The sequence below is a fragment of the Saimiri boliviensis genome, chromosome X (genome assembly GCF_048565385.1).
Source record: "Saimiri boliviensis isolate mSaiBol1 chromosome X, mSaiBol1.pri, whole genome shotgun sequence".
NCBI classification, from domain to species: Eukaryota; Metazoa; Chordata; class Mammalia; order Primates; family Cebidae; genus Saimiri; species Saimiri boliviensis.
The window spans coordinates 37,171,035-37,195,984 of NC_133470.1; the positions used below are offsets into that span (position 1 = coordinate 37,171,035).

The 24,950-nt window shown below is 44.8% G+C and overlaps 2 protein-coding genes across 3 annotated transcripts; one reads left to right on the forward strand and one right to left on the reverse strand.

Annotated features, from left to right (window-relative positions):
- Positions 1–1,216: 1,216 nt before the first annotated feature.
- CXHXorf38 (chromosome X CXorf38 homolog) lies at positions 1,217–23,335 on the reverse strand. Of its 2 annotated transcripts, none has more exons than XM_039475676.2 (7): positions 23,054–23,335; positions 22,756–22,890; positions 15,302–15,421; positions 13,268–13,417; positions 12,793–12,972; positions 9,587–9,746; positions 1,217–9,131 (listed from the first exon to the last, which is right to left on the reverse strand). In XM_039475676.2, the coding sequence occupies exons 1-6, from the start codon at positions 23,267–23,269 to the stop codon at positions 9,588–9,590; spliced, it is 960 nt and encodes a 319-aa protein (XP_039331610.1). In that variant the 5' UTR covers positions 23,270–23,335; the 3' UTR covers positions 1,217–9,131; position 9,587. The 2 variants fall into 2 exon arrangements, with proteins under 2 accessions (XP_039331610.1, XP_074247983.1); XM_074391882.1 differs by having other exon boundaries at positions 23,153–23,334.
- On the forward strand, positions 2,903–3,583 carry MPC1L (mitochondrial pyruvate carrier 1 like). The gene has a single exon (XM_010334813.3). It carries the CDS (start codon positions 2,903–2,905, stop codon positions 3,581–3,583), a length of 681 nt encoding a protein of 226 aa, XP_010333115.1.
- Positions 23,336–24,950: the final 1,615 nt, after the last annotated feature.

Here is a 24,950-nt window from a genome sequence, read left to right on the forward strand (position 1 = left end):
TTAAGATCAACTGATTCCAAACCTCATTTATATCTGCAAAATCTCTTTTGTCAAGTAATCATGGAAATAATATCTAATGATGTTCATAGGCTCCACTCACACTCAAGGGAAGATTATACAAGGGTGAGAGTCATTGGGGCCATCTTAGCTGCCTACCTGATAGCTTCTGCTTTTCTTTTTCTTTTTTTTTTTTTAAGATGGAGTCTTGCTCTGTCACCCAGGCTGGAGTGCAGGGGTACAATCTCTGCTCACTGCACCCTCCACTTCCCGGTTCAAGTGATTCTTCCACCTCAGCCTCCTGAGTAGCTGGGACTACAGGTGCCTGCCACCACCAAAAAAAAACCCAATTTTTTGTATTTTTAGTAGAGACGGGATTTCACCACATTAGCCAGGATGGTCTTGATCCCCTGACCTCATGATCCGCCCGTCTCGGCTTCCCAAAGTGCTAAGATTACAGGTGTGAGCCACCATGCCCGCCCTGTTTGATTCTCCTGTTTACTTCTGGAATTCAGCCACCATACTATGAGGAAGCCTAAGCACACCGTGGAATGGTCCACATGGAGAGAAACTGGCCTCAGTTAACAGCCCCAACTGAGCTCCCAGCCAATAGCCAGCATCAACGTGCCATGTGAGTGAGCCATTTTCAAAGTGGATCCTCCAAGCCGCAGGCTGAAATATCCCCACTGGCGATGTAGTGAACGGATGAGCTATCCCTATTAAGTCCTGCCCAAATTGTAAATGTGGGAGTAAAGGAAAAGATAGTTGTTCTAAGCCACTAAGTTTTGGGGTGTTTTGCTATATAGCAAAACCTAGTTCAAAACCTATTTGATCACCTATGTGAGACAATCTGTAAGTACTGGAAGCTGTGGACAAGGAGGGGTAGCTTCTATTTCTTTTAGGACATTGGAGCATCTGGCAGTGTAGGCCTAAAACGTCATTCAATACATGCTTGCTGATTCATCAGTTCAAACTTATACTGACCTGATTTACACTAGTATACCAGTCACCCATATTTGGAAGTTCCACATTTTAAAAGGGTTATCTAAAAATTATGCCACTTTTTTTTGGAGTAATGGCTATACTATATATTTTTAAGCCATGTTTGTAAAATGTTTGGGGTATAAATGAACACAGATAATGAATATTAATTTTCAAGGTAAAATGGGCTTGTGTGTAAATCACTACATAAAGCATTAGTACTTCAAAGTATATTCAATTGCTTTTCAACAGTTGTTTTTATTAGAAAAATCAGAAAGCATTGAAAAAATAATTACCAGTTTTGTCACTAAAGAACTTTCATCCACAGATATCAAAACTATTAGGTGAAAAACTGTTGGAGAGGCCAGGAGCAGTGGCTCAGCCCTGTAATCCCAGCACTTTGGGAGGCCAAGGCAGTTGGATCACCTGAGGTCAGGAGTTCAAGATCAGCCTGGCCAACATGGTGAAATCACATCTCTATGAAAAATACAAAAATTAGCCGGGAATGGTGACAAGCGCCTATAATCCCAGTGACTAGGGAGGCTGAAGCAGGAGAATTGCTTGAACGGGGGAGGTGGAGGTTGCAGTGAGCCGAGATCTTGTCACTGAAAAAAAAAAAGAATGACTGTTGGAGAATAGAATATCCATACACTCTCAAGGTGGCTCTGTGTGGATTATTTGAAAGGAACAGGTAACTTTACAATGGAGAAACCAGGCAGATAACTTCTTAACCAAGTGGCCGAACTTAGTATCACCAATGCTGGAACAAACAGATCATGTGCCTCGCATTGTGATGCACTAAGAATACGACATCGCCTGTGAAGCTGTTTTATCAAAAAATGTTTAACCTAAATCTAATGAGAGAAAACAGACAAATCCAACTTAAAGACATTCTGAAAAGCAACGAGCTTGGACTGTTCAAAAATGTCCATGTCCCAAAGACAAAAAGCTAGGGATCTCTTCTAGATTCGAGATTAATCAAAGGGGTTAACTAAACTTCGATTTTGATTGAAGCCTTATTTCACCCTCCCAACAAGAAAGGAAAAAAATAAGCCATAAATTTAAATATGCTCTGCATCTTATAGTGCCATCCTAAATGTTAATTATCTGAGTGGATTACCGCATTGTGGTTAAGTAGGAGACCATCCTTGTTTTTAAGAGACAGATGCTAAAATGTTTAAGGCGAAATGTCACTGTGTCTGCAAGTAACACTCAGCCAAATTGTGTAAGGACTAAAATTTTGAATCCGGTTGAGGAATTCTGTATCAACATCTAGTCAACACTGTCCAGGGACTCGGTAGAACAAGCAGTTTCCCTTCGCACGGTTGAGAAGCAGGCAGCCTGACCCTCTCCTCCCCAGGCGGCACGTGTAACCCTGAGCACTTAAAAGCAGCTGCAGCCCTGGGGGAAGGAAGACTGAGGCTGTGGTTCCACTTCTGCCAGAGGACACACACGTGCACACATGCTCCGTGCACTTTTATGGCAGTCCATGGAAGATGCTTAAGTGCAAGGGTGAGGCTGCACCACTCCCCTAACCCCCACAGGAACTTAGGACAGCGGGCTGTGCGGAGAACATTACAGCAGTCACGTCCGCCAGAGGGCAAAGCCTTGCCCTTTCGCCCCTCACAGGACAGCAGCACGTGCTGTCCGGAACACTTTACAGTCAGGCAAAGGTGCGAGGATGAGGCGTGCCCCTTCACCCTCACAGAACAGCTGCACGTGCCTGTGGAGCACCTTACCTCAGTTATGCAAATGTGAGGGCAAAGCCACGCCCTTTCATCCCCACAGAACAGTGGCATGTAGTCTGGAGCACTTTATGGCAGTTACATGAAGGTGCGAGGGCAAAGCCACGGCCTTGTAGCCTGCGAACAGGAGCACGTGCTGTCCACAGCACTTTAACGGCCTTGAGGCTAAGGCGCGGACGATGCCAAGGCCTTTCACCCCGACGGAACAGCGGCACGTGCCAGCCGGAGCACTTTACGGCAGTCAATGCCAAGGCAGCAGGGTTAAGCCACGCCCTTTCACCCCCACAGAACAGCGGCACGTGCTGGCCGGCGTACTTTACTGCAGCTACGCGAAGGTGCGAGGTCTCGAGCGTCTGCTGCGTCAGGGTCTGCTGTGGTTACGGGGCTTTGCGCTCTATCTCATTGTGGTCTGGCCGTTGGTCCGTTGGCACACCTACGGCTATTCTATCATGGCAAGGATGGCGGCACTGTGGCAGAAGACCAGAGATTACTTCCTGAGCAAGGAGTTCCGGGAATACGTGACCAGCACTCACTTCTGGGGTCCCATGGCCAACTGGGGCCTTCCGCTGGCTGCCTTTAAGGACATGAAGGAGTCGCCGGAGCTCATCAGTGGCCGCATGACGACTGCGCTCATCTTCTACTCTTCGATCTTCATACGCTTCGCCTACCGCGTACAGCCTCGAAACCTGCTGCTGATGGCGTGCCACGGCACCAACGTGGTGGCTCAGAGTGTGCAGGCCAGTCGCTACCTACACTACCGCTTCAGCGGCGGCGCCAAGGCCGAAGCCCGCGACCGTCCGGCTCCCACCGCCGCCGCTGCCACCAGCCGCAGTTCCCGGCCCCCGAAACAAGCTTCTTAAGGACTGATCGCATTTCTGCAGGTCACAAGCACTGAACTGTTATTCTTCCTGAAAAAAGACCAATGAAAACTTCGGTTTTGACTCTCTTAACAGTGCAAATCTGACTTAAACCTGCAGTTTGGTTGATAAACAAATACAAGATTGCATTGAACTGAAGTTGAGTGTTGCCTCTTTCGTGAACTGGAAATGTTTTTTAGAAGGGGAGGGTGGATTAGCTAGTCTTTCTCTTCGCAGGACCCACAACTCAGGATAGTTTATATGGGGGAGGAAGACTTTGAATGGAAAGCACCTCACACTATTCACTAACTCGTAGCTTTTTTTGTTTGTTTTTTTTTAAAGCTCTCTTAGGATCATGTTTTTCTTACTTGCTTTGGGTATCCAGGGCAAATAGGGTTGCTTAGTATCACACACGACTCAGAACTCGGTGCAGTCCCAAACCCGTACATCAAAAAAAGTCTGGGGGCTATTTCTACTGCGGGAAATGTTTTGAAGTGGGTTTTAAATGAATGTCGTGAGGTACAGTGTAGACTTAAGGAGTCCGTAAGAGAACCTAGGTTCCCTTGGTGACGGAGAGCGATTATGGAATCAGCCATGGAAACAGGATAAACAACTCTGGGGACAATTGCCGTCAACCCTGGATTCTAGGCAAATAGGTAAAAATGACAAAATCATTCTTTCCTCCATTTCTTATCCTTAAAAACGGGAAATGGCAGTTTCTAAAACTGGTTACCTGTCACTCTGTTGAATGCTAGCTAGAGCTGGGGGTGAAGGTCAGTGGCCAACAGCGGCAGCTCGGAGTATTCCACTAGGAATCCTGGGGGTTCCTACGGATTAAGGACAGTTGAGAAAAGGGAAACGAGAAGGGTAGGGTGGTGGGGCAATAGGGTAAGGCCATTACCCACATGGCAGAGGCTGCCCTCTACGATTTGACCCCAAATTTCCCCCTGCCCCTGCCTCTGGAGGATGCAGAAAATGTTTACTGGTGAACCCCAGAGTAGGTGTTCAGAAGTGTTTGAACCCTGATTTAGCTAAAGGTTTCAAATACAAAGAAATTTAAAAGCACTATCAAAGATTCTGAAGACATCAGTTCTTGGACAAAACAGACTCATTAGTGTAATTCTGAAGATTCCCCTTTGTCTCTGGCATTTAAGCAGAAGTCCTCTTTGTGGGCAGTCTCTGTTTCACGGCATTCTGCCTGTGGGAGCGGAGGGAAACAAACTATGGGGAAGTCGTGTATTGGTTATCTATAGCCCTGTAATCACTCCAACACGTAGTTTAAAACAGTTATCTGATGTAATTTCTGAATGCCAACAATCTGGGAGTGATTCAGTGGGGGGCTTTGGGCTCAGGGACTCTCAGCTGTCAGCTGGGGCTGCAGTCTCTGAAGATTTGAGGGGAGCTGGAAGATCCACTTCCAAGCGCACTCATACTTGTTTTTAACAGGCTTCAGTTCCTCATCATCTGGGCCTCTTCATAGGGCTGCTTGTGATGTGGCTTCCCCCAGAGTGGTGTTCCAACAGACAGCCCAATATGGAAGTTCTGGTCTTTTACAGCGCCATCTTGGAAGTCACATTACCATCACTTCTGCTGTGTTCACATAAAAAAAAAAAAATCTGGTACACTGTGGGAGGACAGTATGAGGATGAGAAGCAGGCACTGTTAGGGGCCATCTTGGATGCTGGCTACCACACGTGGTGCTAAAGAATTCTCATGCCTTTCTGGGAGTCAGAAGAAGGTAAAGCATGTAAGTTTGTTGCCTACCTTCCCAAAGAGAGGTCACAAAATGCTGTTTACAGTGTTGTGGTCATTACTAACATGCATATATCATAGAGCATGGGTTTGAGAAGCAGAAATCTCTGGAAGATAATAGTTGATCTAAATGTTTTAGATAATCCAGACTACAATGAAGTATTAAAAACCAGTTCTTAAAGTTATGAAATAACTTTATATCCACTTCACTGATTTCATGAGTAGAAATTAATATATTTTTAGGTTGCTTTACAATATGCATTTTGTAATTTGAGTACATTTCAATGAAAGGCCACTGTCTGAAGACACTTCAGAGTAGGAAGGTTTCTAATTAACCTGGTGAGGGAAAAGGAGGTAATCTCTACTGATAGTTTCCTATTGCCCTATACTTATAATTTAGAGGTCAAAACGATTCGAGAAAATATCCAAAAGATTGCAACACCTCCACAATAATGCAGTGCTCCACTTACCACATCTAATTCATTATCTGCCCACCCAACTAAGAGAGCTAACCCTATGTTGCCTAGGATATTAGTGTTTAAAGACAAATAAGTCATTCATACTTTATCTCAGGAAACGCGACACAGCCAGCTTGCAGTTTGAATTTATATTTTATTATTTTGAAATTCAAAATTTTAAAAAGATTTCAAAATACACCACTACATTTGTTGTAAAAATTGAGGATATAAAATAGAGAAGCCAAATTCCTTCTAACTCTCCCCTCTACCTCAATTCCCTTCACAATACAGCAAAAAAAAAAAAAAAAAAAAAAAAAGCAAACAACTTTCTAGACCTCTACTATTCTAAAACACAAAGAGCATTACAGCATGCCATGTTTTGTTTTTGTTTTTGTTTTTGTTTTTGAGATGGATTATCCCTCCATCGCCCAGGCCAGAGTGCAGTGCCACGATCTCAGCTCAATGCAACCTCCGCCTCCCCAGTTCAAGCGATTCTCCTGCCAGAGCCTGCCGAGTAGCTGGGACCACAGGTGCATACCACCATGCCCAGCTAATTTTTGCAGTTTTAGTAGAGACAGGGTTTTGCCACGTTGGCTGGGTTGGTCTCATGACCTCAGGTAATCCACCCCACTTGGCCTCCCACAGTGCCAGGATTACAGGCATAGCCGCCACCCCCAGCTGCTATGCACTGTTAAACCTCTGGATCACTGCATGGCTGCAGTGCAGCCACGCTTCCTTCTTTCCAACAGTTGCATAAGATCCTGTGGTAATGAACATGCTACACTTGAACAGCGCTGCTATACACATCCTGCTGTGCACACCCTTGTGCCAAGGTGCACGGTTCTGTTAAATAGGACATGAACAGGTTGATGTCTCTATATAGGCTACATTGCCTTAAAGCCCTCTCTGGGGCTTTAGAAAGTTTTCAGAACCATATCTTTATCAGAGCGGACAAATCCAGTAAGATGACAGCTCGTACACCGTCATCCATACCTTACACATCCTTGTATTTATAACTACTTCAGTGGCTGGCACATGGTGGACCCTTGACAAAAGCTTGTTGGTTAGATAAGGAGAAACTAGCTAGACACATATAGAAAATGAAAGTGTTCATAACCCAAAGTTCCTAAAATTGGAAATCAGATCTTAAATTGGTTAGTGAATCAAGATTCCATTTGATCCCAAGTTTTGTATCTCACATCTAGAAGCTCGGAAATATTTCACTAAGTTTCTGAGTTTGGAAGAGTTGTGAGATGAACGAAATTTCTTCTTTCTTTACTGTTGAAGTCTTCTCAAGGAATTTCATGAAATGAGGAAAGAAAATCTGAGACAAAGACTAAATACTACCTGACAGATTAAAGCAGGAAGTTACAGGCACATTTGCATTCATCTGGGCTTACAGAGTTATATAAGTGCACTTTAACATAAAATATGGACCAAATATGCCCTGGGCCTCCACCCATTCTACAGAGGATAGCCTTGGTGGGTGGGTGGAAAGGCACTGGAGCACAGCTTCACTGGGCTTAAAATGGAGCCCTTCCTGCAGGCAGTGAGGCACATGGCAATTCTGTTCCTGAAGGTCCACAGGCAACTTGACCCAGTGAAGTACCACTGGCCTCGGAAACAAGCACATGCAGGAGAAGGTGAAAGTGAGGCTGACTCCACAGACCACTGCCTACAAAGTGGCATTCATTGCGCAGTTTGGGAAACAAGCAGGAGGAAGTCAGGAGTGGATGACTTCATGGGTAAAAGGTATAGAAGAAGCATGAATTAATGTGTGAATTTGTTGAAAAGAAAATGTTGTCTTTGAATTTCCGCAAGAATGTTGCAATTTCCTTCTTAAATTTCTCAACAAAGGACCAGGCTTAGTTAATAGTATAATTAACATTTAGGTCTGCGAATACTTCCACGCTGAGAGAGGACCCTTCCGTGAAATATTCACTGAGCATGTGACAGCCAGGCCCTGGGAGTGTCCTTTTCAAAAGTGTACCATAAACAAGCTGCCAAGCGAGAAGCTCCCCACTCCCGCCCGACATCCCTGCTTGTGATGCTGGCCTGGGTCCTGCCTGTTCACTGGTCACTCGAGTCACCATTCTTCAGCTCCCCACGGACCAGCCTAGGCCCACCTCCTTGCCCTACTGCCTTAGGCTACTCCAACCTGGCAGTAACAATTCTGCGGGGTTTTCTTGAGAGACGGTCTTGTTCCGTCACCCAGGCTGAAGTGCAGTGGCATGATTATAGCTCACCACAGCCTTGACCACCTGGGCTCAAGGGATCCTCCCACCTCAGCCACCTGAGTAGCTGAGACTAAAGGTGTATGCTACCACACCCAGCTAATTTTTAAATTTTTGGTAGAAACAGGATTGCGCTATCTTGCTCAGGTTGGTCTCAAACTCCTGGGCTCAAGTGATCCACCCACAGTGCTGGGATTACAGGCCTGAGCCACTGCACCCAGTGGCAGTAACATTTCTGTACTAATTGGAAATAGCTAGAAAATCGGCTTTCAGGCAATGTTTCTTTTTGCTTTCTTCTGAAAAGGAAAGATTTCTATCCCAACATTTATATCCCAGCACAGCCTTGGCATCCTGGGTGAACAGGAATAGGACTTGCCTGCCAGTGGGTGGAGCACTCTGGGTGAGCCTCTGGCACAGGCCTGGCCAAACACAGTCTTTACTAAGTTAAGCAGCTACAGCTTAGGACCAGAAAAGAAATTCACCTTTTAAATAGCAAAAAATCCCTGGATGGTAGCAAGTTGTTTTTTTGCGTTTTTCTTTTTTCTTTTTTTTTTTTGGGAGACAGAGTCTTGCTCTGTTGCCCAGGCTGTAGTATAGTGGCACAGTCTCAGCTCTCTGCAACCTCTGCCTCCCAGGTTCAAGTGATTCTCCTGCCTCAGCCTCCTGAGTAGCTGAGATTATAGGCACACGCCACCATACCTGGCTAATTTTTGTATTTTTTTTTTTTTTTTTTTTTTTTTACTAGAGATGGGGGTTTCACCATGTTGGCCAGGCTGGTCTCGAACTTCTGACCTCAGGTGATCCGCCCACCTCGGCCTCCCAAAATGCTGGGATTACAGGCGTGAGCCACTACGCCTGGCCTAGTAGCAAGTTTTGGCATAAGAGTATCTAATATTTTTTGACTGTGATAGATTATATAACCCCAAGTTTATGAATATTGAGAAAGTTCCAAAGAGTCAGAGCAAAGTCCAGGACAAAACAGCAAAAATTCCTTTTTGTTCGGGTACAATACTCTGGTAACTTTTTCCTTTTGCACAGAAAAGGATATCTGAGACAGAAGCCATGCTGACTTTCACAGAACATGCCTGATTTTTGTTGACGAACAACCTAAAATGAAAGAGAATGCTTTAATTTTTTTTTTTAATTGAGGGGGAAAAAAATACAAATGCTCAAGACAGTGAACTCATTTTAACAAGTTCTCCTTATGGAAACTAATCAATTGCTATTAATGCCACAGTAAAAGCTGGACATCAGTGGCATCATTTTAAGGCAGAAATGCTTTTTGATTATGTTATAAAGCTGATTCATTTAATTCTAGACCAATGACTTGGTGTATTTGGCTAAACAAAGCTCCCAGGGAACTGATGTTGAATTACTTCACAGACGTCCATTAATTAGAGAAAGAACACAAACCTCAGGATCCTTTCTTCGAAACGGTAAGGACAAAGGCAAACTTCCTATTAGACTGTTGTGTGTTCATGACAGCCTCACATGAGAGAACAGACATGAAAAAGATGAGGCGATTCTGTCCTTCTTTAACACTATCATCTGCCTGAACTCACCTCAGGCCTTCCTGTCAGGTGTCTGGCTCCCAGGTTCCTTTGAATCCAGCTTTTGATGTAGACAGAGGCTGTCTAGCTTCTGCATCTCTTCTGTAAGGCCATTTCTAAGATCCTCATTGCTTCTCAGAAATTCCTTCACCACTTCTAGTCGATTTGAGAGCTGCAAGAGGAAACCATGCAATGTACAGCTTAGACAGTTTTGTAGCAGATTTGTAACTCAAATGAAAAACCTACTAGCTCCCAGTCTGGCTCCTACTCATGTGCCCAAGAGACAGAAATCCTGGCTATAGGCATCTGTCCACAAGTTAAAGTTTGAAAAACAAAAACAAAACAAACCCTTTAAAACAAAGCATCCTCCACTCAAAAAATAGCGACCCAGGATAACCGGTTCTGGGGGTACGCAAGTGGGTATTTGCTTGTCTCCTTCCATTTTTTTGTGCTTTAAAACTTCCTGCCTTTACATGAAAGGGCTTCATTTTATACATTCACACGTGTATGTGTACAAATAAATAAAATGCCCTTTTCTTTTGAATTCTGTACCTGAATTATTAAACATATACATGGATATATACATATGTTCATATAAATACATGGATATATAAAAGTGTGTGTGTGTGTGTGTGTGTGTGTGTGTGTGTGTGTGTGTGTCTGTGTGTGTTGTTTTGTTTTGAGACAGAGTCTTGCTCTATTGCCCAGGCTGGAGGGCAATGGTGTGATCTCAGCACACTTCAACCTTTGCTTCCCGGGTTCAAGCAACTCTCCTGCCTCAGCCTCCAGAGTAACTGTGATTACAGGAATGTGCCACCACACCCGGCTAATTTTTGTGTTTTTAGTAGAGACAGGTTTTTGCCATGTTGGCCAGGCTGGTGTCAAACTCCTGACCTCAGGTGATCCGCCCGCCTCAGCCTCCCAAAGAGCTGGGATTACAGGCATGAGCCACCGTGCCCGGCCGCATGTATATATATTTAATAGTAACAAATATACAGGTTCAAATCTCAAAATCAACACAAAGGTGTAAGATAAAAAGTTAGTCCTCTTTCCACCCCTGCTGTTTTAACCAAAAACAAGACAGAGGTCTTGATAACATTTACAACAAAAGTCCTGGGGTCATAATACAATCACTGTTTTTCCTGATCCCAGATGCACATTTTTCCCTATTCTAACATCTCAAATGAGAAGGCATACCATTGGTAGTGTCTTGTACTAAATGGGCAGCATTTTTTTTCTTTCTTAGAAGTAACTAAAATACTGGTATGTTTTACAATTGACAGCATTTTAGATTCACTGAAATCGGGTCTTAATAAATCCTCTGACTTTGGCAACTAACGCTAAACATGGATAATCATATAGGGTATGAACTTGCAGAAGACGTCAAATTTAATATATGTAAAAACCTGACCTCCAACTTTTTTAAGATAACATGTAAATCAATCATCGCATTTTGATCAATTGAAATATTATAAGAAATGCCATGGTCTGCTGAAGAGAAAGCATGAAAAATGAGAATTTATCAACTCTACCTAGAGACTTTGTGACCCAGAGGACAAGCCAACTAATCCCTATTTCCTTTCAGTAAAACAGAGATAACGGGGGTTCAAAACGTATAGCTGCTAGCTCCTCAGAGATACAAGATCTGCAGCACAGCAGACGGGAAGCCACAGGATCAGAACGAAGAGACCTGCAGGCCAGCCCTCAGCCTCAGTGCAAGCTCCATGGGGCCCTTGCCTCACATGCAAAGCAGGGGATACGATAAGATGACTGCCAGGTTTCCTTCTAGCTCTCAACTGACACAAACTCCTGGCTCTAGCTTCTGAAAGCAGCAGCAGAGAGAAAACTGGGGCTCTAATGGCATTATAAAATAAAACCAGATGAACTGAAACACATGGATTTAGAAAACAACAGATTTAACGTTCGAATTCATCATTTTAAATACCTATGGGGTATACCATGGTGGGCACACCCAAAAAACCAGGGGTACCAAGTCCTTCTGCTAAAGGGGCTCACCACGCTGAATAAAGCACCTGGATCAATGCTGGAATAGTTAATACAGGCATATTTACCAGCAAGGAGCACGGCTCCGTGAATTTTTATTTAATAAACCCTCCCTACGTTTAATGAGGTAACCAGCAAAACTACTTTCCTTGGACAAGGAGGAAAGGAGAGGTGAAATGATTTTTCCAAGATCTCCTGGTGATCTAGAAATCTAATCCAGCCAGTGCTGGAATATTTCTGAACCTTACTGGAATATAATTCTACCATTGTTAATTTCTTTTATACCTTGGATGTGACATGGAGATTCATTCCTCCTGTACTTGGGAGTTTAGACCATCATTAGCCTGCAGGTCTTAAACTAAAAACATTGATGATCCTACAAACATTCTCCTCCCCTCCTTCTCTACCCTTTTCCAGCCCCATGCCATGCTCCAAGTAATCTCCCTGGCCACCAAGAACCATCAGCTCTGCCCAGGCACTGCCTCCAGAATCCAGCTCCTTCACACCCCCTAGTTTTTGTTCTCTCTCACCTTCACATGACTCCAAGAGCCTTCTGGGTAGTTGCTAGCCACTCAACCAACCTCCAGCTACCACAAGAGTTAACTTTCTAAAAGCTATATCTGATCCTATCACTCTTTCTTGACTGCTTTTTGGGAATGAAGGTCAAATCCTTTGGCATGGCATAGGAAACCTTTCGGCATGTCGCTTCAGCCCACTTTACCACCCTCAAATCTGCCCACAGCTCCTGTGCTCACCTGTCCTTGCCTAGGCTCAGACTATCGTTTCCCGCCTTTGCAAGTACTGTACCCTCTGCCAAGAAGAACCTTTTTCCTTGCCAATTTGTCACTCTTATTTGATTCTGTGAGCCACAGCTCAACAGCACCTTCTCGGCAAAATCTTTTGGCAATCCCCCTGACCAGCAGCCAGTGTCTGGAGCATTATTTTTTTTTTCAGAACTTTATTGTAGCTCTTACTACATTTTTCCACTTTGTGGCACAGATTAGGCACTCAAATGTTTGCTGTTTGCTGATTAAATGAAAATATTTGTTAAGAAATAATATTAATCTGTGCCCAAAGCATATTCACACTTCTGGAAATTACTGGACTTATAAATCAAAAACACAATTGGTTATGTGTTAAGATGAGCTACTCTTCCTCCCCAGCATCTTTCTTTGTGTTGTTTACTCACAGAGGATATAATACTTTTCTTTTACCTCTTCAGGCAACAGCTCTTGCTCTTCTGCTTGAAGATATATCTCTTGAAGTTTCTCCTTTAGTAACTGCATTTCTATTTCATTGACTTGGCTCTCACTCAGGTAAGTTCCCATTTCACATTCACACCCATCTCGCTGATCTTCCTCGGGGACGTGAACAGCCCAATCAGATGTCAACAACTGAGAGGATTGCCATACAAATATATGAACTCATTTCATGAAAAAGGCATTCCACTGAATTACTCAAATAATTTATAGTTAAACATAATGAACTGGATCCACATTAATAGTGCACTGTGACCACAGAAAAGCTTCTCAGCCCAGCATAACTGCAGATTTCTTATGAGTATTCTTTCCCCCTGCTTACATTTTAACATTTAGGTTAAATCTAATAAACTTCAAATTTTAAATGTGTGGCTGTTGTTCTTTTCTCTCCCTTCATTCTGTATGCCAAACTATTAAACATGATTTTTACCTGTTCTATTCTGGAATATACTGCCACAATGTCTGGAATGTTCTTGAATTCATCCAGAAAATTTTGGATCTTCATCTGAAAATCGCGAAGCCACGCAGAAGATACTTTCATCTCGGAAGAGTGCATGATCTCATTACGACATTTAATTACCTGCAGAAAGACAAAAACATAAAAGGCTTCAAAATCAAACAATGGGATAAACTGAGATCTCTGACCCCTCAAAAAAATCACAGAAAGGCTTTGTTAATTACAAAATCAACAAGAGCGGTCTTCAGATGAGAAGGGCTGGAACTTTCTTGGGATCATGGGCATAATCTGGCATGTACTTGTATCAGAGTAGAGGACATTTCACCCCTCTAGCTGCCCAAGTCAGATCCGTATTTAGTTTCATCCTGTCTAGAGGACATATACCTTAAGAAGTGACATTCTCCTTGCGTCACAAACTGAAATGCCTTCAACGGTCAGGCAGGTAGCCTGAGGGAAGGTGGCTATGTGTAATAGTAAGGGGTGATCTCCCTACTAAAAGACTGGTTTGGGACAAACTGGAGAGTAGAGGCCCTATATGAGGGGCAGCCTCTACTTAACGCGTGGCTTATTGCCATGGGAGTTAAATGAGCCCTGTGTTCCCAGATCTTCTGATTTTTCATGAGAAATTGGAAATTTAGATTTTTCTGACAACTAATTTGAAACTCTAAAAAATCATGCAGGACAAATAAGACACGACAATAAGCCAGATTTTGGCCACAGGATTCAAGGAATAAAAAGATGGCTCCTGGGCAACAGCTGAGCCTTTTCTTCCTCACTGAGTCTCTGGAGCAGATTTCCAAGCAATCCAGAAGTTCCTAACATAACCTGTAGGTACCTGTTGGTGTTGTTGAGGCTTGAGGGGATGTTCAGTCCCCTGCCACGTGAATAATACATTAGTCAGGGTAAGGAATACAAACAAACCTACAACTATCCTTAGCCCTTGAAGTCTTATGGCCAGCTGGATATTACACCATCCCCCAAAATCTCTTAATTTAAAACAACCTGCCAAAGAGCAAGCTCATCGGCTCTGGGTATACTCACAGGATGAAGCAGACAATACAAACATCTTTTAAATACTGGTGGAGCACCAGGAAGCTAGGTCAAGGGAGTTTCCCGATGTGGAAATCATGATGAAAAGAAAATAAACTTTGGCCTCTATCTTTAGCAAAATGGTCCTGTCTAATAATGTATTAATATATAATTCATATAGAGCCTCCACAGTTTGGTTAAAAGATACCAAAGGGGACAACTACTGTGACAGTCCTTTGTTTCTGCTGACATCATAAAGGGTTCTCAATCCTGGTAGTTGCTGGCATGCTGACAAAAGATACATGCATTTTCTCTACCTATTATAAATAATCCAGCTATAGCTATATACTCTTTCCAATGATCTTCAGGGTAATAAATTTATGAGTTGTTCTTTGGTGAACTAGAGAAAAATCTGAATTTCCCAGAGGAAATCTATCAAGCACAGTGATCTATTCTCACCGTTATCCATCAATGTTCACATTTTCTTCCGTTCCATATCATTTGGTCTTGCCGCTGCTTAGCCAATGAGATTCAAAAAGGTAGGATTCAGATGTTAGCATACAACAGGCAGAATGTCAATGTTCTGTATTTTGTTTTTTAAACAAGAAAAATTACTTCCCTGTTCTGTTTATTGCAGAACAGGGAAGAGATTTTTGGGTTCATCTACTTCAGTGGCAAATGGCACAGTGAGTTGTCAGGAAACTAATTCGAGAGAACTGAAGGATGAGTGTCTTGATTGCATTTGCACTGGAGTTCTTGGACATCACAGAAGGTGCACATGATATGAGCCCCACTAGCTTGCTTAGCAATGCCAACTTTGAACACAAGTCTAAGTTACTTTATACACCACTGTTCTGGGGAGCTACCGTGTGTTCCACCTGCATGGCTGGCTTAGCATCACAGGGCGTGTCTCCTGGCCAACTCTCACAGCATAGACCCAACTGACTGGGGTATGGTTTTCAATCTGACAGCTCTTACCTCTGTGACTTTCTTTCGATCAACCACGAAGTGATCGCAGGAGTTGATGAGACTTAAAAGCGCAACCGCATCACATTCCTCAGGTCCTCGTTTGTCTGCTAGTCCTCGGGGCATGAAGGCCTATAGCAAGGGAGGGAGGAAGGGGACCTGAGCCTCTTCCAACTCTAGAAGCTGGAAGGGCAATGGTTACTTCTACTTTCCAAATGATGACTGAAATTCTCTTACGCACTGAGGTTTCAACTTAGAGCCTCATGTGCCCAAAATGCAAGTAGGAAAACAGTGTCACAGCTAAGCCTTGGCCAAAGGCAATAACTGAAGGGCTGTACTATTCCTGTTATTCGAGACACACGACGTAACTGGCTTTCCATCCTGTCTTAATGGCATATAAACAGAAAGCATGAGTAGAAGGCACCTTTTTTTCTTTTCCTTACTGAAATTTCAGTGGCTGAGTTGTTAAATAAAATAAAACTGGACACTTTCTGAATGACCTGAGTAAGTTCAGTATGCAAGTATTACATTAAGAGTCTGGGCTTTGGAGTGCAAACTGGGTTCAAATGCCAGCTCTTGCCATTTGCCAACTGTGACCGTGGTTAAGTTACTCTCAGATTCCTCATCAGTAAATGGGAGATAACTGTCCTTACCTACTTCAAAGGATATTGTGAGAATGAAATAAGGGAATGCAGGTACAGCACAGTGTTGGGCACATGCTAGTAACCAGAACATGAATGTTGGGAATTATTACGTAGATGGTGCAAGGTGAGTAGGACCACAAAGGAGTTACAGATGGAATCCCAGGATGAGATACTAGATACACCAGAAGGGCCTCAAGCTAGCAGGATCTTGCCTTTAGTAGGATTTTATGGCACAGACCCCCAAAATGGTATTATGGGAAAGCTTGGGCGTATTTCTTTACTGAAATTTTCTCAATTTATATCAGGATACAACAACTTTACTAGGCTAAGAATCTCAAGGATACACTCCTGCCAAGGGACCAGAACAAAAAGTTACTCGCAATAAGAATTCTACATAGGCTGGGCATAGTGGCTCATGCCTGTAATCCTAGCACTTTGGGAGGCAAAAGTGGGAGGATCACTTGAGCCCAGGAGTTTGAGGACAGCCTGAGCAACAAAGCGAGACCCCCATCTCCATTTAAAAAAAAAAGGCTGGGTGCAGTGGCTCATTCCTGTAATCCCAGCACTTTGGGAGGCTGAGGTAGATTAATCAACTGAGGTCAGAAGTTCAAGACCAGCCTGGCTGACATGGTGAAACCCCATCTCTACTAAAAATATAAAAATTAGCCAGATGTGATGGTGCGTGCCTGTAATCCCAGCTACTCGGGAGACTGAGGCAGAACTGCTTGAACCAGAGGTGGAGGCTGCAGTGAGTCAAGATTGTGCTATTGCACTCCAGCCTGGGCAAGAAGAGCAAAACTCTGATTCAAAAAATTAAATAAATAAAAGTAAAAAATTAGCCATGCATGGTGGTGTGTGCTGTAGTCCCAGGTACTCAAGAGGCTGAGGCAGAAGGCTTGCTTGACCCCAGGAGTTCAAGGTTTTTACACCACTGCGCTCCAGCCTGGACAAAGGAGCAAGACCCTATTTTTTAAAAAAAAGTCTTTAAGAGACCTGTTCCATCGAAAACACATCTCAATAGGCAACTACAATGCCTCCTACAGGACTGCTCATGAAAGCATTATGAAAAGGCTGGGTAAGTGCTCATGTATGCCAAGGAGAGTCAGGGCTACATTCCTGATGGTGGCTACATTCCTGAGCCTCACATAATTCAGAATTTTGTAAAGCCTGGCTGGCCCCTATCAACAAGTACAGTAGTCAGTCCCATCACTATCTTTCTGTGCCTTAATAGCCACAGGCATGCTGACCCTCTGAAAGAAGTCTCTTATGGGCCAGGTGCTGTGGCTCACATCTGTAATCCCAGCACTTTGGGAGGCTAAGGCTGGCAGATCACCTGAGGTCAGGAGTTTGAGACCAGCCTGGTCAACACAGTGAAACCCCATCTCTACTAAAAATACAAAAATCAACTGGGCGTGGTGGCACGTGCCTGTAATCCCAGCTACTTGGGAAGCTAAGGCAGGAGAATCACTTGAACCCGGGAGGCGGAGGTTGCAGCGACCTGAGATCACTCCACTCCACTCCAGCCTGGGCGACAGAGAGAGATTCTGACTAAAAAAAAAAACAAAAAAACAAAAAAAAAAAAAACCGTCTATCATAGTACCAGCTACTTCAGAGGCTGAAATGGGAAGATTGCTTAAGCCCAGAAGCTGGAAGCTGCAGTGAGCCAAGATTGTACCACTGCACTCAAGCCTGGGCTGCAGTGCAAGACCCTGTCTCAAAAAGGAAAAATTAAAATAAAAAATAAAAGGAACTGCTGAATTCAGCTATTGCTGGGAAGAAAATGCAAAGTTAGTACGGTCTTAGTTACCTCCAAATCAGGTGTAGTTTTTTCTTTTTCATTATCAGGTAGGTCCTGTCTGGCATTTTCTCACCAATATAAGCCAATCTATTCCATGTTAAAGTTTTTGTTTTGTTTTGGAGAGACAGGGTCTTCCTCTGTTACCTAGACTAGAGTACAGTGGCACAATCACAGCTCACTGCAGCGTCAACCTCCCAGGCTCAAACAATCCTCCCACTTCATCCTCCTAAGTACCTGGGAGGATTATAGACATGCACCACCATGCTTGGCTAATTTTTTTGTATTTTTTGTAGACATGAGGTTTGCCATGTTGCCCAGGCTGACCTTAAACTCCTGGAGTCAAGTGATCTGCCTGCTTCAGCCTCCCAAAATGCTGGGATTACAGGTGTAAGCCACTGTGCCTGGCCTTGTTAAAATGTTATTTTAGTAATTATTCCCTTTCTTCAGAACTGGAAGCCAACAGCGAGGCTCTGCTGCTTCCCTGCAGTGAAAGCAGGGCCTTAAAATTGTATTGCATACCACCGTGTTCCACATGCCAAATGCACAGCAGTGAGAAACGTGTTATTGCCTCTCCCTATCCTCCACTGTCTCTTCGCTGGGTAGGAGATGCATTTGGAAAATAAACAGAGGCCCGATTGTGCTGGGCCTTATTGGCTCTGGAAAGGTGTGAGGTTTATTCTAAGGCTATCAAGAAGCCATCCAAAGGTTTTAGGCAAGGGTTATAGAACAACCTAATTCCCATGTGAAGACTGCACATCCTGCTGTGTGAAGGACCGACCACAGATGCTCAGAGCAGCAGAGGCCCGGTAGGAGAAGGTGAGAGTTGTGATGCGGAGATGGAAAAGAGGATTCCAAAAGTATTTTGCAGGCACAAACAAGGGGAGAGGGGCTACCGAGAGGGAAAGAGATGAAACGAGTGATTCTGGAAAGTTGGTAATGGGGAATGGGCAGAGGGTGCGGGGTAAAGACAAACGGTTCTACTTTAGAACTAAATACAATGTGCTCCATAGGTGATGGAGTGGAGGGGCAAGTAAGCAGTTGGATGTGTACATCTAGAACTCAGGAGACAGAGCAGGGCTAGAGCCACCAATTTGGGAGCCAGTTATCATTTAACTCCACAGGCCTGGGCAATGTCACCAGAGAAGAGGGGAACAGAAGAGACCCAGCCCTGAGTCCCGAGGAAAGCCAAAAGACATTCAGAAGGAGGCTGAGCTGGAAAAGCCAGGGAGATGGGAGGAAAGCCAAGAGGGTTTCAAGAAAAGCAGCCAGTAGTGCCAAATGCCTCTGGGAGGTAAGAGAGATGAGGCCAGAGAACTGAAGGAGTGGCAGAGGCGGAAGCCGAGATGGAGTGGGTTGAAGAGGAAGTGGGAGCAGAGAAGAGAACAGGTGTGAAACCTCTTTTTTGAGATGTTCTTCTGGGTTTGTATATGGGAGGCAGTTAGAGAAGTGGGGAGATAGCAGGAGAGAATAGATCAAGGGACATTTTTCTTTCTTTTTTTTTTTTTCTGAGACAGGGTCTTACTCTGTCACCCAGGCTGGAATATAGTGGTGCTACCACAGTTCACTGCAGCCTCAACCTCCTGGGATCAAGCAATCCACCCATCTCAGCCTCCCAAGTACCTGGGATTATAGGCACACACCACCACAGCTGGGTAATTTTTTTTTTGGTATTTTTAGTAGAGATCAGGTTTCACCATGCTGGCCAGGCTGGTTTTAAACTCCTGACCTCAAGTGATCCACTCACCTTGTCCTCCCAAAGTACTGGGATTACTGCATGAGCCACCACACCCAGCCACACCCGGCTAATTTTTGTTATTTTTTTGTGGAGACAGTTACTCTGCCTTATGGTTTCGTCACATTGCCCAGGCTGGTCTTGAACTCCTGAGCTTAAGCAATCTTCTCACCTCTGCCCCTCAAAGTGTTGTGATAACAGGCATGAGCCACCATTATTCAGCCTCTTTTAAAATCTTATCTTCCAAGTATTTATTCAAGTGTTTTTAAAAAACAGCTTTCTTGAGATATAATTCACCCATCTATACATTACAATTCAGTGGTTTCCAGCATATTTACAGAGCTGTGCAACCATCACTACAGTCAATTTTAGAACATTTTCATTGCCTCAAAAAGAAACCCCATACCCATTAGCTACCATCCCTCATTCCTCAAAGTCCTGGCAACCACTAATATACTTCTGCTTCTGCAGATTTGCCTATTCTGGACATTTCTCATAAATGGAATCAAAATGGAATTTATAAAATGGACATATCACATAAATATGTGACTGGCTTCTTTCATTCAGCATACTGTTTTCAAGATTTATTGAAACATTTATTGAAACATATTGTAACATGAATCAGTACTTCATTGCTTTGTTACATTGCTACAGGAAAACAATATTCCATTGTACAGAGACACTAAGTTTTAAAAATTCCATGCATCAGCTGCTGGGTATTTGGGTTGTTTCCACCTTTTGGCTATCATGAATGGAGCTGCTATGAACATGTGTGTACACTTTTTTGTATGAATTTATGCTTTCATTTCTCTTGGGAATATACCTAAGAGGGGAATTGCTGGGTCATGTGGTAACTGTTTCTTTCTTTTAAAAAAATTTAAATAAACCATGGCTCTATTACAACTTTTTCTATAGTGATGGGAATAAGCTGCAAGAGAGAAAGACTGGACAAGTGAAGTATCAAAGGCCTTGAGCAGGAGAAAAGGGATAAGAGCCAACAGAAGAGTGGAGGTATAAGAAGAGGAGAGACACCCTTCCTCCTTTGTAGCAGAAGGAAACAGATGATGCACATGGAGATAAGTTGGTGTTGGCAAAAGGAGGAAGTATAGTCAGCCCTCCACTATCCATGGGTTCCACTCTCATAGAATCAACCAACTGTGTATGAAAAATTCTCAGGAAAAAAAATACAAAAGTAAAAATAGAGATTTTTTTAAAATACAGCATAACAACCATTTACATAACACTTGCATTGTATGAGGTAGTATATCTAGAGATGATTTAAAGTATATAGGAGAATGTAAGTAACATGCAAATACCACATACATCATTTCGTATCAGGGACTTGAGCATCTATAGATTTTGGTATCCTTGGGGGTCCTGGACACAATACCCCATGGATAAGGAGCGACAACTATGTATGTCCAGGGGCCTCCATCAACTCTGTGAAGCATGAGCAAGGGCAGAGGAACGGGAACGGGAAAAGTAGTAGTCTCCAGAAACAGAAGCCTAGTGAGAGATGTGATCAGACCACTGGGGCTCATGATCAAGAAAGAAAGTGAAACCAGTCAGCTCCCTTGTGAGATTCTTTCCCACTAAGCAGAAGCAGACAATGTTGTCATCAGGACTGGAGTTAGGCCAGGCAAGTTCAGAGAAAGGAGGAAAAAAAGCTGAGATAACAGCAAGGGTGTGATTATAATGATGGGCCATGGAATCTGGGCTAGCTGAGGTGACAAAGGCAGGCAGAAGGGCAGAGGTTGCTGGGTACCGAGGAAGCAGTAGAAGCCTCAAAGAGGCGGACGTAGTATGGGGCCCAGGGCTGGGGGCAGGAGCGTGTGAATAAGTGTGCCAAAGGCTAGCAGGATGTTAGACACTGAGACTTCCTGTGCTGACAAGGTCCAGGGTGTGGGCATGCAAGTGGGAGGCTAAGGGGGAGTGGAGCAGAGGATTAGAATCAGGAGCCCAGAAACAGAGAGGATGGGGTTGGACTTGAAGTCTGCAGGTGACAGCAACCAAGAGGAGCAAAGAGTGGTATAAGGATGCCAATGGTGTAAACGCAGCAACGGAGACCAGATGAGGGACAGGCATTGTAAAGGGCAGAGTTTTCTTTCTTTCCGTTTTTTCTCTTTTCTAGGTAAAAGTAGAAGTCAGCAATGCTATGGCTACAGTGGAAAAAAATGGGGAATAAGGTGTAGGTGTGGTGGGTTTACTGGCTCGTGATACCCAAAAGTCTGAGGACCCCGATACAGTTTCATTTTTTAAGACAGGGTCTTGCTCTGTCACCCAGGCTGGAATGCAGTGGCGTGATCACGGCTCCCTGCAGCCTCAACTTCCGGGGCTCCAGCGATCCTCTCACCTCAGCCTCCTAACTGGGACTACAGGCACGCACCACCAAGCCCAGCTGATTTTTGTATTTTTTTGTAGGGAAGGGGTTTTGCCATGTTGCCCAGGGTGGTCTTGAACTCCTGAGCTCAAGTCATCCTCCCACCTTGGCCTCCCAAAGTGCTGGGAATACAGGCACGAGCCACTGCACCCGGCCCCAATTCCTTTCATTTTTGAGATTGGGGAGCATAGGCTGGCCCTGTGTCACACACAACAGCTGAGCCAGGACTCAATCACCTGCTTCTCAGGCACTGCTCCTTCCCAGTGCCCACTCTGTGCCTGCTGATAACTACTGGCATGTAGATTGACTGCTAAAGTCAATGCGTGTTAGGAAGCCACTTCCGGCTGTCCCTCTCCATCCCTTACTGAGCAAAAAAATTTCCCACTCGGTCCACTTAGTAAGTGACATTGCCAAGATCTGAAGACAGATCCGGCTGCCTACCCCATTCCCAGCTCCCCAAAGTGCCTTTAGCTGGGCACTTAAGGTCCTTTCTATTTTAGCCCTAACTTCCCTTGGCTTACTCTGCCTTATGGCATCCTTTAGCCAAAAATAGCCGATGAGCTGTTCAGCGAGCCTACCCTCAAAGAGACCACACAAGAGTCTCCCTCCCTGCCTGTGCTCATAATGCTCGCTCTACATCTTGCCCAGTATCTCTTCTAGAAATCTTTCCTATAACTTTCCAAGCAGGGGCAACAAACTCAAATGCCTTCAGGAAGCAGATGGGTAGAAGAAAGCTTCTACTTCACTAAGCTGGGTTGGGTCCCCCATACCAGCCCCGAACCTCCTAGACCCTTGATCAATCTCTCTCTCTGCATTTGTTTACGAAGCCCCGGCGTCCACAAGACCAGATAGCCACCCTAAGTGCTGGGTGACCCGCCACCTCCTCCTTCCATCCCGGCCTCAGGCGCTTACCTTGGCCACCTCCCAGGCGTCCACCGGCCAGAGGCCGGGCCGGCAGTTTCCCCAGTGCACGTCTCCATTTCTGTTGACGTGATGTCTCAAAATCTCCCGTTTCCACACAGCGCACACCTCACACTGTGGCTGAAACTACAGGGGGCGGCGGTGAGGAGGGGCCCAGGAGGGAGGGGCGTCGCGGTTGGCCCCGCCTCCCGGAGGGAACTGGACACTCGCGCTCTGGGTCTGGGACAGGAACGGGGATGAGGAGGGGCAGGGTGGGGGCAGAGGTCAAGGCCCGGAGCCAGGTGCTCACCTGGCGGGCGCGCGGACTGCACCGTGAGCCGCCGCGGCAAGCGGCGCGCGGCCCCAGACCAGAAACTGCGGCGAGTAGGCCGCGGTGGAAGGAGAGTACCTCGCGGCCAACGAAACCCTGCAGGCAGCTGCGCAGCAGCAGCAGGCAGTGGCCCGCCTTCACCCAGTTCTTGTACTCGGCGCAGTTAAGGCGCGCCGCCAGCTCCGACAGCACCATGTCACACTCCCAGCCAGGACGCTGCGGGGAGTGGCGGACGGCAGTGCGCAGGCGCGGAGCCTGGGCACTGCCCGTGGCAGCGGCCCCTGCGCCTGCGCGGCCCCACCAGGAGGCGGGGTTTGCAGAGATCGCGGTGCGTGACGCCGGCCCCGGGGCGGAGCATCTTGACATCCGGGGCACGTCGGCTCCACCCTACTTAGGTGACGTCTGAGGTCTAAGAACTTCGGTGCTTGCGGAAGCAGCCACTCTGAAACCATTAGGCCGTCTTTGTCCCCCAGACTGAGACCCTGCCAGCATCCGATTCGACTTCCTCTCGCAATGTACGGGCACTTTTTTTTAATTGTACAGATGTACACGGTGCTCAGGGCACATTGCTTTAATCGTGTATGTTCTTTGCATTACACAATTCTATAGTTACTGGTTCCTAAGCCCACGCACCAGCTGTAGCAAATTGCGGTATTAGTGAAACGTGACTGCAGGCTGCCTGCGGTGTGCCAAGCTGACCCCAAGCTCAAAACCCCTAGCCAGCCACCGGATCACCTAGAAGGGGGCGTTTGCCTGTTTAGGGCAAGACACCACTTGGGTTCTAGAGGGTTGCACACCTGAGCTTAGATAAGGGCATCCTGAAGCCCCCAGCAAAGGTCAGACGATAATTACCTAGTAATTTTGGTTATATGATCATTAGTGCTCCTTGCACATGGAAGTCTGATTTAAGTTCCAAAGAAGTGCCACAAAGGTCAGAAGGCATTGGATTGTCAACTCCAAGTGACAAGTCAGGTCAGTTTTAGTTGTTTTTAGTGAGCTTTCTAAGCTTGGAAAACATGTCAAAATTGTGTGTAGTTAAAAGCCTGAGGAAAGAGTCTAAACGTTAAACCTTCCCCTGACTGTGGTTCACAGCAAAAAATACCCAGTGTTTAGGAGCACTAGCTCACAGTCAAACTGCCCGTTCTTAGCAGTTTGATCTTAACAACCTTAATTTGATCTCAGGCAAATGACATTTCTCTGGGCCTCCATTTACTCATTTTCAAGAGGAGGATATTAATAACCTACCTCATTGGGTTGTTGTGAGGATTAAATACACATTGAAATACTAAGAAAATGCCTAGCACATAGCTCTCAGTAAATACTTGCTATTATTTTATATTGACCTAAATGTGCCCTTTCATCAATCAGTTATATTTCTGGACAAGGTATTTTAACAAATCGCTGGCCACTTGGAAGTGGAGGCAAGTTACAGAAAATGGGGAGCGTACCATGGTGCACCTCCTGGAGTTGTGCAGCACAGTGCTGGCTGCCCTCTGCTAATTCTGTTTTAATAATCTCAATGCTAAATCCATCCTACGTAAATTCAAATCACATCTTTAGACACACTGTCCATTCTCAAACCAAATGAAAAAAATTCCACAAGAAACAATGAAATATATGTTAACATTTTCCCTGTGTCCCTTGAATGTAAGTTCTCTTAAAATTTTCTGTATACTGATTTTATATCAAGAACACTTGGATGATAAATAAATATTAAGGTAAAATGTAATAGGCATTTCTTTTGGGGGGGGAAAACTATGAAAGGAACAACTTTTTAAACTGAAATTGGATCAGAATCCAGGGTAGCAAAGTTGCAACTTCTTGAAGTTTCATCAAATTAACCACAGTCCAAAGAATGGCTGTCAGTATCCTTTGG

Coding starts and splice junctions, on each gene's coding strand:
- MPC1L (XM_010334813.3), top strand. CDS start 2,903: ATGCCAAGGCCTTTCACCCCGACGGAACAGCGGCACGTGCCAGCCGGA.
- CXHXorf38 (XM_039475676.2), bottom strand. CDS start 23,269: ATGGTGCTGTCGGAGCTGGCGGCGCGCCTTAACTGCGCCGAGTACAAG. Junction 22,891..23,053: donor GCAGTCCGCGCGCCCGCCAG/GTGAGCACCTGG, acceptor CGCCCCCTGTAG/TTTCAGCCACAGTGTGAGGT. Junction 15,422..22,755: donor ACGCCTGGGAGGTGGCCAAG/GTAAGCGCCTGA, acceptor CCCTTGCTATAG/GCCTTCATGCCCCGAGGACT.